Consider the following 13,645-nt stretch of genomic DNA (forward strand, 5'->3'; position numbering starts at 1 on the left):
ACCCAAGAAGAGAAAGTATGTTAAGCGTATGCCTCTCCCTCATATGAAATTGCAATGACGACCACCGGTCTTGTTAACGATTGCCTAGGATATTTCCGCACACCGACCCATCATTATTCCACACTCGCTATTTATAATATTTAGTAATATATTCTAACTTTACGATAACATCACCTACTTTTATATTTTAGCTCTCTGATATCTTGCAAAGTTATCCTCTTCATACCCATGACGTAGTTTTATTTCTCGTTTCTAGTTGGAAGCAAACGTTCGGTGTATGTAGAGTCGTATCAGTGGCAGATAGGACTTAATAGAATATTGATCTTACCTTTAGCTCCTTGTGGGTTCGACACTCCATACTTACCACTTCCACCTTTGGGAATTGCTACGATGATTCCCTGCACTTGACGATTATCAATAGCATTGAACATAGTTAAGAGGATTTGTTTATCAGATTAGCCTCCCACCCAATTTGTCTTTTAATATTGTATAATATTATTGTGTGGTATTACAGTGCCTTTTATTTCACTACGGATAGTTTTGTTCAAGAAATTTAGAGGCAAGATATGCTTTTCGCTAACTCTGGTCTCCATTTTTATGTTTTCAACTTGGACTTTTGTTTAGAGCTTGATTCAAGGCCTCATAGATTATAGTAAGCGGGGCCTCACAATATAGATGCAATAAATTTCCAATGTTTTTGTGGCATCAAGTTCTCTAGGAAGAAGTTTTTGTTTGCATAATTCACCAATAAATACACAACCTTCAAATACTGGTTGGACAGATTATTAATTATTCAACCAACAAATTTGTTGTTGCGAGTAATAGTGCCAATACATATATTTCTAGGCCTACTTCTTGTAATGACTTTCAGAACACTTCTTGTTTCAACATTCCTCTCATGTTTGTTGTTTCTCACTTACTCCTTCATGCATGCTTCAAATACCTATATCAATACTGTCCAGTTATTGAGTGACAAATGTTTCAAAGGTAACCATCTTATCTCAGTTTTGGTGTGGCATCTTCGATTTTGTAAGACATAAATACTATCATATGGTAAGAAAAAGCACAACTGTGTGTGCAGACTAAGAAAGATTTATAATTAAGACAATTCATTGTACATTCGGCTTTCAATGAACATATCTCTGCAAATTCACTACGAGCATGTAGAAAATATGACAGAACCACATGTTTTCGTAGATAAGAGCATGCCAATAATTCAAGTGAAGGTCTTTGTCTCTTATAATGCTAAGCGTGCAACTAATTAAGGTTGTGTTTGCTCCAGTGGCATCAATACATTCTATTGATTTACATATCTTTAGGTATTTCTATTATGTCCACCTAACATGATTAGGCGTGTATTATTTACCATGTCTAATTGTTTATCTAAGTTACTTAAATGTTTATGAATGCCCCAAAGATAGTAGGGCTTGCTGGATGTCACTCAAATAAAATCATTCACAAACCAGTTGAGTATTTGCGGGTTTAATTTCCTTACACATTTATATTATTCTTTCCTTGAGACTGACGGGCGCTGCAACGCGCGCATTCCTGTTCTAGTACACTTTAAAGTTAGACACTGAAACTAACATATCAAATGGTACTACTAAATCTGATCTGGACTATCTTTGCACATGATGTTTTATGGAGGGTGATAAAATCTCACGTTCCTTATTTAAGGAGGGATTTAATCTAACGGTGATTAGCTACTGTCGTGCATGTATCGGCCCAAAAATCATCGGCTGCATAGCACTGTACATACTTGTGTGTTGTGTAGACCAAACAATGCAACGTTCAGCAAACCTTCGCGATTATATTTCTAGCTTTGGCCTAGCAATAGACCGGCAAGATAAAGTTTCCTTGCGAACAGTTTTGAAGTTTTGCATCAAGAAGAAAATTAACGGTTCAAAGTTGCCACGGAAACCAACATGTCACATGGTATTACAAAAATTGATTTGGAGTGTTACTCGTGTAACTGCATGCACCTTATAAGTCCTACCGTGCTGGGGCCATGCCCCCCCCCCCCCCCCGAGATCACTGTTTGCGCACAAGGTCGTCAGTGTGTAAGCACAAACATTGCACCAATCATGGCATGGGGATTAGTGGAAGTGGGAAATGAACATGATGATAATTGACAGAGAATGGTCATTTTGATTTTATTCATTCAGTTTACTCGAAGCCACAACAGACTTGGCACAAACTACCACAAACTCGCGCAGTTGACACTAGAACCGCCACAAACTCACAACATAGTTGACACCACAACTGCCACAAACTCACAACACAACTCAGAGTACTAGGTCCAGCTGCATTTGGAGGGCTGAAGGATTGTGTTAACCTTTGAAAGCGCATCTTCTGCACTTGCAACGCCCAAGGATCTGATCTCCTTCGCCTCGTGATTCTTATTCCAGGCTGGTCTGTCCATGCGCATGCTAGCTCAGTAAAGCGCAAGAAAAAAGGTGCCACCTTGTCACCAAATCGAGGACGTATACTTTGGCCTTCACCGGGAGCAAGTCGTTCATGGCACGAGGAACAGCGCTGTCCCTGCGATCGAAGACAACAGCTTTGATCAGAGGGAAGCGCACGACCCCCGCGACCACAAGTATGAAGAACCCCAAGGGGACCTTCAGCTTCTTGTCAGGCCCGCCTTGGTGGTTGGCGAGAGTCGCTTCAGTGCCTCACCGCGGTTGATCTCCATTGTCAGTGTTAAGTTGTGATCCAAATTCATATAAAGTATATAGGCTAACTTTTAAAGCGGAGCGGAGTCTGAAGTTAGCCTATATTATCTCGCCCCACGCCCTGGAGAGGTGCGAGGGGGGCGCCCCCCCCCCCCCCCCCCCCCCCCCCCCCTCTCTATACGACCTTGTGTAATTTATCTATGATGGTTGCTACTGATAAAACTAAGTCTATACATATGGCCGAATATCCTACTAATATTGTACAAGATGAACTATGATTGTGGTTGACAAGTTTAAGCATGTGAAGGAGACGCAAGAATTGATGATGCATGTACGAGAAGAAAAACATGTTCAGGTTGAGAGACCCAGTATTATTGGGCTCGACGTGCCTGAAACAGGAGGAAACAAAGGAAAAAGATATTCTGATTATTTTGGCGAGTCACGTTTCTTAGGAGGAAGCAAGGAGTCCATGGCAGATTTTGAATGTTTTCTTCCCATGACTAGTTGCTGCGTGAGGAGATACATTGCAAATTTTATATTTATCTTCTTACCAACTAAGGAACGTATATGGACAAGATGCTTGATATGTGACTACTTATCCTTGCAAGGATGCGGATGGGGCCCACCTGAAGGCAAGTTAACCGATGGTGGAAGATAAGGCACATATTTAAATTATGTCTGTATAGTAGTATTAGGTAACTGCTGAGATATAAAAGGTAGATTATAGTATTTAAATAGTAGAAGGTCACGATGGCACCATGCGTTGAGTTTGTCGGTTAAGTTAGAGGAGTCGACCATTATATAAGTCCATGTACGTACGCCATTTAATGGAGGTTATTTTTTTATGAAATAGACACGATGTGTTTTTCAAGGTAAACACCCGTATCAAGTTTTGGAGGGATTTTTAAAAAACCTCTGTGTTGCGGTTTCTCTTCGTGGAAATTGTTTTGCGTGTGAGTACCTTTGTCGAGATTGGCTTTCTTGTGTTGGGCTGCAAGGTTCAAACCCTCTACTTCGTGTACATCGTGCGAGAGGTTGTGACTGCTGGTGGTGGAGTGTTGTGAAAGATCGGGCCGCAGCAACAGATCGCATCTCGCCAAGAAGGTTCGGACTACATCACCCCCCCCCCCCCTCCCGCCGTATGGATCAATATCGATCTAGGTCACCTCTACTACGTATATCCTTTTGTAAGCTGCCGCACGGAATAAGTTGATCTGTTGTAACCCCGACGTTTGTAACCTCTCCTGGCATAGTGAAATTTAGCTAGTTGGTGTCTGTGGTTTTCCCCCCTTCATGTTGGAGGGGTTTTCGACATTTAAATCTTGTGTTCCTTCGTGTTGATTCATTTTTCCTCGTTCTATATTGTGTTTCGTATCTCTAACAAGTGGTATCAGATATTCTGTCTAAGGTTTCAACGACATGGCATTGATGAAGTTTGATATGCCGTTGCTGGATTACAACACAAGGTTTTTTCTATGGCAAGTGAAGACGCGGGCAGTGCTAGAACATCCCAATATGGATGAAGCGTGGGATGGTTTCGGTGGCAAAGAACAAAAGACATTGACCGATGAAGAGAAGCAGAAAGACCATAAGGCTATGTCTCTAGTTCACCTTCATCCAGCTAATAATATTTTGCAAGAGGTGTTCGAGGATAAAACCACAGCAGCCATGTGGCTCAAACTGGAGTCGATCTGCATGTCCAAAGATCTTACGAGTAAAATGCACATGAAGATGAAGTGTTCACGCACAAGTTGCAAGAAGGTGGTTCGATGCTGAACCACTTATCGATTTTCAAGGAGATCATTTCTGACTTACAATCTATGGAGGTAAAGTATGATGATGAAGATAAATCTTCTAATTGCTCGTTGCCTAGTTCCTTTGCAAATTTCCGAGATACATATTATATAGTCATGATGAACTAACTGTTGCGGAAGTATATAAAGCCCTGAAAAGATGAAAGATATGTTGCAATCTGAGGAATCGCCAACAACAGAGATAAAAGCAAGCAGGGCAGGGGCGTTCGAAGTCTAGAGGGAAGGACAATTCTGCAACTACTATAAGAAAGAGGGTCATCTCATCGATGATTGTTGGAACTGCAGGATAAGGAGAAAAGAACGATACGTATAAACCTAAGGATAAATCCGATGGGGATGGTAAGGTCCATGTTACATCTGGTGATAAGTCTGATTTATAAGATGCACATGTTGTTTTTGTTGGTTGTGATTCTTGTCATGGTGAACAGATACTTGTTTCTACCTGTTCGTTTCATATATGTTGTAACAAAGATTGGTTTGGTACTTATGAGTTTGTGCATACACTGCAGAGTGAAGATGTTGTGCGTATGGGAGATAATAACCCACGTGAGATTGTGGGCATTGGTTCTATCCAAATCAAGGCGAATGATGGCATGATACACACGCTAACAAATGTGTGACACATATCACACATGATGAGAAACCTCATCTCGCTTAGTACCCTTGACATCAATTATTGATGATTACTCCAGAAAAGAAAAGTGATGCCTTATTTTCTAAAACATAAATATGATATTTTCAATGCCTTTAAGGAATGGAAAGTTATGATACAAAGGCAAATTAAGAGAAAGGTTAAAAAAACCCTAAAAAACAATGGTATGGAACTCCGTTCAAAAGCTTTTAACAATTACTGCAGAAACTTGGGCATTATCAGGCACCAAACCATACCATACACTCCTCAACAGAATGATGGGCTGAGCACATGAACAGAACCATCATCTCCAAGGCTAGCTGCATGTTGTCCAAAGAATTTTTGGGTTGAAGCGTTTTTGGGTTGAAGCAACCTCCACCGCCTGCTACCTAATCAACAGGTTTCCATCCATTCCACTTAACAGAAAAACTCTCATTGACGTATTGTCTGGTACACGCTATACATGGGTATAGAAATGCTCAAAGTCTAAGGAGTTAAAAAAGAGTAAGAACATAAAACCGAAAAAAGAATAAAGTTGAAAAAAAAGGGATGGAAGAGAGGGGAAGACAGAAGATAGAATTAAAGGCAAAAGCAACAGGAAAAAAGAAAAAGAAAAAGATGAAGACAAAATAAGAAGGAAACAGGGAAATGAATCAATCAAGACCATAGAGTTTCAAAAGTCAGATCGGGACTGAATCCGTCAGGCTCTCGGTTCCGATCGGCGGTTCGCTTCGCTTGATCACAGTTCATTAGTGTATACAATGCTATAACTTCAGTATCAACCTAATACTCAAGACAGCCATCATGCGAGAAATGAAATTATGTAGAACACATTCTACATAAGATAAGTCACCAATCATACCTTCAAATAAATTATATAATTCCATTTCATATCCAGTGTGACCATCTTATTGCAAGAGCTGTCAAGAACAAAAATACTGAATATCCCGTCATTATGTACCATTCCTGAACTAGCCAGCAGCAATTTACAGATACAACGCCTTTTTGTCCAAATGTAGCGATGGCAAAACCTGGCATTCCTCCTTTCTTCCACGTCATAGCTGGTACTGTTACTTCCCTTGTCCCATCAGGATGGGTGTAGTCTGAGAAGCTATCAGCATGAGCACTAAATATAATCCTGTGGAAAGAAAAATGAGAGTAGGCCTTCAAGTACCATCCTTGAGGAAGAGACTCAATAAGAATTTGTGTGTACAAGAAATTCTTTTACAAAAGTATCACACACAGTTTAATTGCAGCAAGCAAAGGTGCAACAAAAGGACCATCATTAACATGTCTAAGTAATTCCATTCACAGAATTTGCCAATGAAGGACTAACCTTGGTTTAAGCGCTTGAAGAATATATTGTGTTGAATTTGCAGGGAGGGTATGTGATTGATCATATAGCCTCCTGCCATCAACTCCGCTGAAGGGTCCAATTAGCACGTCAGAATATAATCATCAAACAAATAATAAAGGCAACACAGAGACACACAAATGCACATTTTACGCTATTTAATGTTCCAAAATTCAAGTTAGGTGATATTGAAAAAACATCAACAGGTAAAGCTCACATGTAACTGCAAAGTATCCACAGAAATGTATCAGCATTGGTATGGAGCAGGAGTTATGACTCTCAACAAAAAAGTATGTTCACAATACACACTATACAAGATTTACCTTTGCTTTGAACTCGGGGGAACCAAAGGACTGCAAGGTATCCACAGAAATGTATCAGCATTGGTATGGAGCAGGAGTTATGACTCTCAACAAAAAAGTATGTTCACAATACACACTATACAAGATTTACCTTTGCTTTGAACTCGGGGGAACCAAAGGATGATCTGAGACAGTTCCATCTGGAAACATGGGAACACCAATGACTCCTGTGTCAGATTTTTGGGACTTATGTAGTGGAATGTGGAGCAAAAGGACAGGACCTGATCCCAACGTCATGCTGTTTTGCCTCCAACTGTGGGAACCGACACCTTCTCCGTTTTCACTTCCCAGAGGAGAATGATCTGCTCCATTTAACCTTTTCTTTTGGAAATGATGGCTTTCCTTCTCCATAACCTTCTCAACACTGAACCGCAACATGTTGTCACCACAGAGCAGTGCCACCGCATTTAGAGACACAAAACTGGTATTACTAAACTCAAAGGCGCCACAGCCACTTGAATCTAATCCTGGCAAATGCTTGGCCGTACGGTGCACCAATTTACCATCCAAACTCGAACATTCGCCAACATCTTTGTCACCTAACACGATGTGAAGAGGAAGGGAAGAGTACTGCCCCAATATTCCCTCAAACTGTTCAAGAACAGCTATCCATTTGCTCTCGTTATGCTCTGAACCCCTTGCTGAGATGTCCCCAAGGACTATGATCATATCTGGATTTGTTGTTTGAATAGATTTCTGACGTAGACATAACATAGCGAATTAGTGATAATAACCATAAGTGTGTGCAATATCCATCAAAATAGCTCATAACTGACATTACTTAGCTTTACACTTGCCAATAAGAGATGTACTCCTATCTTCTAGTATCAGGTACAGTAATATTTTATATTTATATGACTCAAGTGAAAATAGCTTCCAGGGTATTTACCAATGGCCTGAATCACGTGAACAGGTATGAAAAGACTCAAAATTTCCTGGAATTCAGTCTATATAATAGTCTAAAAATGGCATAGACTTCAGGAATTTGTCGACACTTTAGTACCAGACCCCTAAGAACTGAAAAATTCGAAGAATTTTGGGTTCGCCCGCATCTGAATCTGATCACTTACAGTGAAAAGCTTGGACGTGACGTGGTCGCGGAAGAAGCGGTCGGCGTAGGTGGCGTCGGACCCGAGGAGCATCAGGTCGGCAACCATCATCGCCCTGAGGTCTCCGGCGGCGAGGTCGGGGGCGGGCTCGCCACCGGAGCAGGAGGGCGTGGAGAGCCAGTCCTCGAAGGCGAGCAGGGCGGCGACGAGGAGGAGCGGCAGCCACGGGTTGGGCCACGCCGCCATCGCCGGCGAGGTCGGGATAACGCGAGGAAAGCGAGCGAGGGCGAGGTCAGTAGCGCTGGGGCTTCGGTGTGGTCGTCGCCGGCCATGACGCGGCTATTTTCCTTGTTTATTTCTCGCGGCGTGTTTTGACCGGCGGTAATTGGCCATGACAGGTTCTTCCCCGGGGTTTTTATCTTCTTCTCCCAACCATACGATCGAACATTCAACGGCTTAGATCAGTAGCTGCGTTGAACGCTCAATAGTAGTTCCAGCTTTGTCCAAAGAATTTGCAATTTTTATTTCTGTACATCTATCAAATTGTGTATTCCCAACTCTCGGGTTGTATATGAAAATACACAACTCTACGTCCAAGATTTATTAACGGAGTGGTAAACAACAATTGGTTAGATGATTAGAGATGTGATTGGTTACATGTGAGTTATCGTCCTGTGCTTTGCTTTGCCTTGTCGACGGTGGTGAAGACAAGTCTAAGGTCGAATTTGATCTAGTCGGTGGTTCTTCTGTTTCACTTTTTGTGTTTTCAATATTCTTCTCCGATGATATAATATAAAATATCGGTTCGACGGCCTGCCTTGCAAGGATTGTCCCAGGGGCATTGCATTGAGTGATCTTAGGTCCTCATCTACCGAGGTGAGCAACTCACGTGGCTTTTTAAAACTTTTGATATCAGTTTAACTTATGCATGTCTTTGAGATCAGTCTAGCTTGTACATGTTTTACATCGCAGGCTCGAGAAAAAGTGAAAATGTAAAAGATGAAGCTACAGGCAACGACTTCAAACAACTTCGGTGTAGCTTTTAATTGTCTCAATGGTCTTGTGTATTTGTGTGTGCTTTAGTTTTTTACTTCTATCTGGCGAAATTTATTTATTTAATGAATAAAGTCATATTGTTATCTTAAAAAGATATTACAAATTATATGTATAATGCATTTATGGTAAACATGCAATTCGATTCTCTGATCTGGGGCTGCTATTCCGAAAGAGGGTTAACCAAATTAATTTTCCAAACGATAACACCCACAGTGGCACTTATTAATACGTCCACACGCACTCGATCCATTTGCATGAATTTCAAAGCAGTTGCCATCTAGGTGGAGAGCCACATAAGCAACCAGCGTCGTGTGGGCGTTATCATTTAGTGCCACACGTGTGGGCGCTCCTCGCTTGAACGGCACACGGGACGCCCGCCCGAACATGTGGGCGAAATTTCTCTTCACCCACACAACGCTCACACAGTGATAGACAGCAACTACTGGTGTGCATATGTAGCAACTAGTTAATCACACATGGCAACTACGTTTGACCATACATGGAACTATGGTTTGACCACACATGACAACTAGTTAATCACACACAACAACTATTGTTTGATCACATGTGGCAACTACCGTTAATTAGACTTGGCAACTATAGTTAACTCGAATGAAACCCCAAAAAAAATGAAACAGAGAAGTAGTCATGCTTTACAATTAAAGTTGTCATCCTGCCATCAAAACATGTCAGGGCGGAATTGCTTCATGCCACACTGGGGTATGGGGGTGAGTAGTTGTTGTTGGTTCGGCGTGTGGCACAAGCTGCGTCCGGACATGTGACAGTTCTAATGTTCATCCACATAGATTCGTGTGGGCTGTTTTCTGATTACGACCACACGACTCGTGTGGTCAGGTGCCACACATATGGCAGTTATCGGCTCCATTAATTTTGAGTATTATTTTTACCATATACTAATACCACTGTTCCAAAATGGACTATGTCATTGAAATCGTGATGTGAGACTTTTTTGTGATTATACTTCATATATCCTCAAATTAAGAGTGTTATTTTCTTCGTCTGAAAAAATTTGTTCCTCAATACTAGATAAATTCATTTGAAAGATAAGTTTGGGATAAATTTTTCCGGACGAAGGGAATACGTAATATAGTTAAGAACCCTTTATTAGTTTTCTGTTAGTAGTAACATACATCAGCCTGACAAGATCGAGCTGCGATCTCAACCTGTGAATGGTGGCTCCAAATCTTTTCTGACCCTTTAGCAGTTAAGCTACATCATACATACAAGTACAACTACAAGGCCGCGGCTACGAGGAGGGCTCAACGGAGCCGCCGTGCCTCTGCGGCGACCCCGGCTTGTCGTGGCCGATCCGCGCGGACATCGAGTAGCAGTTCCTCATCCTGCCGCCGCCGGCCTCCACCTCGACGGCGAACACGCCCCAGACCGGCCGGTGGTCGGAGAACCTGGACTCGCCCCGCAGGTACTGCAGCTGCTCGATGCCGTCGCCGTGCCACAGTATCCGGTCGCACCTACGCTGGCATGGCAGTCCTCAGTAATCTCTTCCGCGCGTCAGGGATAAGCTAAGCTTACGACCGCCGGCGGCGTTTGCAGGGAGTACGTACGTACCATGCCGGCGTTCGCCGCTTCTTCTTGGACTTGACCGTCTCGCCGGCGTACGCGTCGGAGTTCTGCGTGTACTTGTACGTCGGAGCGAAGCTGATCTTGCCCTCCTTCCAGCCCCCGAACACCCTCCCCGCCTCCCTCTCGATCATCAGCTGCATTGCAACGAAGCCGGCCATTGAGTCAGAGATAGGCGTGCAGTTTCTGAAGAAAATTTGCAGTTCAGAGTTCAGACAGTACCTGGTCCTTCTCCAGCAGAGCGTCCCAGTCGTTCTCCTCCAGCAGTGTCCTCGTCTCCTCGTAGCTCAGGGAGACCCGGTAGTTCAGGTCCCCGAGCCAGATCATCTTGCTGTTGCGCATCAATCAATCGGAGAATGCTTGCTTGTCAGGGCTAAATTAATGGTGAAGATTGTCAAGAAGATAGGGACGTACTCGTGCTCGAGGATCCGCTCGGGGAGGACGCGCTGGTGGGCGGCGGAGGACTTGCATGCGCGGGGGAAGTGCGCGCTCTTGAGGATCTCGGCGACGTCGGCGTTCCTCCGGACCTCGTCGCCCTCCTTCTCGCCGGAGGCCAGGTGGCTGCACACGAAGCAGAGGCTGGTGTGGTGCAGCGTCATGCTCATGGCGATGCAGCCCTTGTTGCCCAGCCAGCGCATGATGCCCCGGCCGACGCAGTCCACCCGGAGGTGCCCCACGTGCTCCACCAGCTCCTTCTTCACCCACACCGACAGGAACAGCCCCACCATCTGCTTGCTCGCGATCAGGCAGTAGCTCATGCCGCCGCCGTCCGCCGCCGGCGACTCGCACTGCCCCGGCGTGCCGGCGCCGGCGCCGTCGTCGTCCCAGCCGCCGGCCGACGTCGACGCCGCCTCGGCGGCCGTGCTCGCGGGGGGCGTCTCGGCGGCGCGGTACACGGACTCGCGCACCTCCGTGGCGCGGCGCCGCTGCAGGGACGCCTCCGCGGAGCAGTTGCACGTCTTGACGAGCGCGCTGTCGACGCGGTAGCTGTTGCTGAGGAGCTTGAGCGACGGCGTCTGGAAGAAGAGGTTGCCGCTGGAGGACCTGTTGGCCATGGCGTCGCGCCGGCGGTTCTGCTGCCGGCCGGCGTCGGCGGAGCCGGGCTCCGGCGGCTGCGTCGGCGGCTCGTCGCTGTCCGGCTGCTCCTGCGGGTGGTTGAGCGCCTGGTGGATGAGCGCCAGCCACCTCGCCGCCGGCTCGTTGTCCTCCAGGACCAGCACGTTGCCGGCGGTCAGGGGAACGATCTCCTGAAACCTACTCATACAGCGTCGGTCAGATATTCCCTTACACATCGCCATTGTCATTGCACCATCAAACTCCTGAATCAATACACAGGAGGAAGTGCCATGGCGCGCATTACCCTAAGACGTAAATGTCGGAGGACTCGTCCACCTGCAGGAAGTCCTGCAGGTTAAGCCCGTCGTTCGGGTTCTTCCCTCCCACGTTCCACGTACCAACGAACACCCTGCGTGCAATATTTGCACATGGTAAATTCACAAACATCCTTTTTGAATAGAAAAATATTTATCGAGGCCAAGATTGATTCAGAGATCAGATCAACAAACTGAGAATCGTCAAGCCAACTGTACCTGTATTTGCAGGTGTCGTCATTCTGCTTCTTGGGCGAGTCGACGCAGTTCAGGCTCGCGCTCTTGAACCGCACGCGTGCTGCACGACTCTGCGGCGAATCTGCAAATGAATTCTCGTTACGTTTGTATCGAAAAGTTGCAAGGTGGTGGTAACGTTAGAAGGAAGAAGGAAATGCAGAATGGATCTAAATGGGGGGCTGATTTCTAACCTGGACCGTTGAAACTCTTCCCTTTCTTGCCGAAGATGTTGGACATGGTGATGATGCGCTGGGGGAGGAAGACAGTGCCAAATCAGAGAAGCGCCCACGCATTGCATCTGCAGTCAGATTCATCTACATTCCACGTCGAGATCGAGATCGAGATCGATATTACCTTTCCTGTCGATCGTCGCGGGTTACGTCGTCCGGTGTCTGAGGGCACGGGGCGTCGACCATGGCTTGGCCGGCATTCCAACGGCGTACGTGGCTGGCTACGGCATTGCTGCCGCTTTGATCGAGGAGAGAGGATGTCGTGGAGGGAAAATTTTGGTTCCTCGGAGCGGGAGAGGGAGAGGATCGTGGCGAGGCTGGGGGCGGGGGAAACGGGGAGGAAAACTGGGTGGTAGGAAGGGACCTGGCTGCAGCAAACCGCCGGGCATGCAGGGTGTTGGTGCTCGTCGCTCAACTGCCTAGCTACCGGACACCTGTTTTTCTCCTCTTCTTTTCTCTTTCCGTGAGAAGAAACAGCCGTAATAAACGACGGTTTTTGCTTTCTCAATCTGAAAAACACAGTGGAAACATCAGCTTTCCCTATTGTTTCTCAGTCTGTCAAAATTGTTCATCATCAAAAAAGATACTAAGTAACTTGATGTTTCTCGAAAATAAATTAGACTGATGAAGTATAAAGTTATCTTGTATGTCCTGCTTGTGTCAAGAACGTCATATCCCTCTTAAAAGAATATTCCACCTTAATGACACACACACGATGTTAAATTTGAGGTTTAATCCCACGCCATTTGGACTAAATAGAGCATATTTGTTTGGGACGTGGCTAGCAGGCGCCCGAGCGCCCGCTGGTGGGAACGAGCGCTTTTCAAAATATGGAAGGAGCAGCCGACGCATCTGATGTGATCGACCAAAAAAAAGAATCTTGTCTGCACGTTCATTTATTTGGGTGTTTAAAAAATTTAAAAAACTATAACTTTTGATTGAAGCGTCCAAATTCAGTTTCGTTTTCACATCCGGATTTCTCGCGACGAGTTCTTCAAAATTAGATCTCATATTGATAGGTTTCGTCGAACTTTTTTTCGAGGCAACTTTGGGTCCGATGGAGGCAACTTTAGTGCTATAGGAAGGCAACTTCATTTTTTTCCTAGTAGGACTACCTATTAGGTTCGTTAGTGTAAAAAAAAATGAGAAAATCACACAAAATATGAGACACCTTTAGTGCTACATATAAGCAATTTCATTGCACTACGTGTATCAATGAATTTTGCTAACATTATCACAACTTGGCTACCATAGCTGCTCAGTTGCCT

General features: G+C 44.9%; 2 protein-coding genes across 5 annotated transcripts; both read right to left on the bottom strand.

The window, feature by feature from the left end:
- Positions 1-4,070: 4,070 nt before the first annotated feature.
- On the bottom strand, positions 4,071-8,270 carry LOC125522406 (uncharacterized). 3 transcript variants are annotated; one of them, XM_087536143.1, is made up of 6 exons: positions 7,907-8,210; positions 6,928-7,532; positions 6,798-6,827; positions 6,457-6,543; positions 5,983-6,258; positions 4,071-4,620 (listed from the first exon to the last, which is right to left on the bottom strand). In XM_087536143.1, exons 1-5 carry the CDS (start codon positions 8,129-8,131, stop codon positions 6,009-6,011), a joined length of 1,197 nt encoding a protein of 398 aa, XP_087392269.1. In that variant the 5' UTR covers positions 8,132-8,210; the 3' UTR covers positions 4,071-4,620; positions 5,983-6,008. The 3 variants fall into 3 exon arrangements, with proteins under 3 accessions (XP_087392269.1, XP_048543426.2, XP_048543422.2); XM_048687469.2 differs by lacking the exon at positions 4,071-4,620 and having other exon boundaries at positions 5,961-6,258; positions 6,928-6,976; positions 7,058-7,532; positions 7,907-8,270; XM_048687465.2 differs by lacking the exon at positions 4,071-4,620 and having other exon boundaries at positions 5,961-6,258; positions 7,907-8,269.
- Positions 8,271-10,049: 1,779 nt separating this feature from the next.
- On the bottom strand, positions 10,050-12,723 carry LOC125522942 (type I inositol polyphosphate 5-phosphatase 5). Of its 2 annotated transcripts, none has more exons than XM_048687983.2 (8): positions 12,502-12,723; positions 12,339-12,396; positions 12,130-12,229; positions 11,901-12,005; positions 10,955-11,794; positions 10,763-10,871; positions 10,529-10,677; positions 10,050-10,431 (listed from the first exon to the last, which is right to left on the bottom strand). In XM_048687983.2, exons 2-8 carry the CDS (start codon positions 12,382-12,384, stop codon positions 10,209-10,211), a joined length of 1,572 nt encoding a protein of 523 aa, XP_048543940.2. In that variant the 5' UTR covers positions 12,385-12,396; positions 12,502-12,723; the 3' UTR covers positions 10,050-10,208. The 2 variants fall into 2 exon arrangements, with proteins under 2 accessions (XP_048543940.2, XP_087391631.1); XM_087535505.1 differs by having other exon boundaries at positions 10,050-10,436.
- Between the last annotated feature and the right edge of the window lie 922 nt (positions 12,724-13,645).

This window comes from Triticum urartu, chromosome 7A (assembly GCF_056163025.1).
Source record: "Triticum urartu cultivar PI428250 chromosome 7A, HENAU_Tu73, whole genome shotgun sequence".
In the NCBI taxonomy this organism is placed as follows: Eukaryota; Viridiplantae; Streptophyta; class Magnoliopsida; order Poales; family Poaceae; genus Triticum; species Triticum urartu.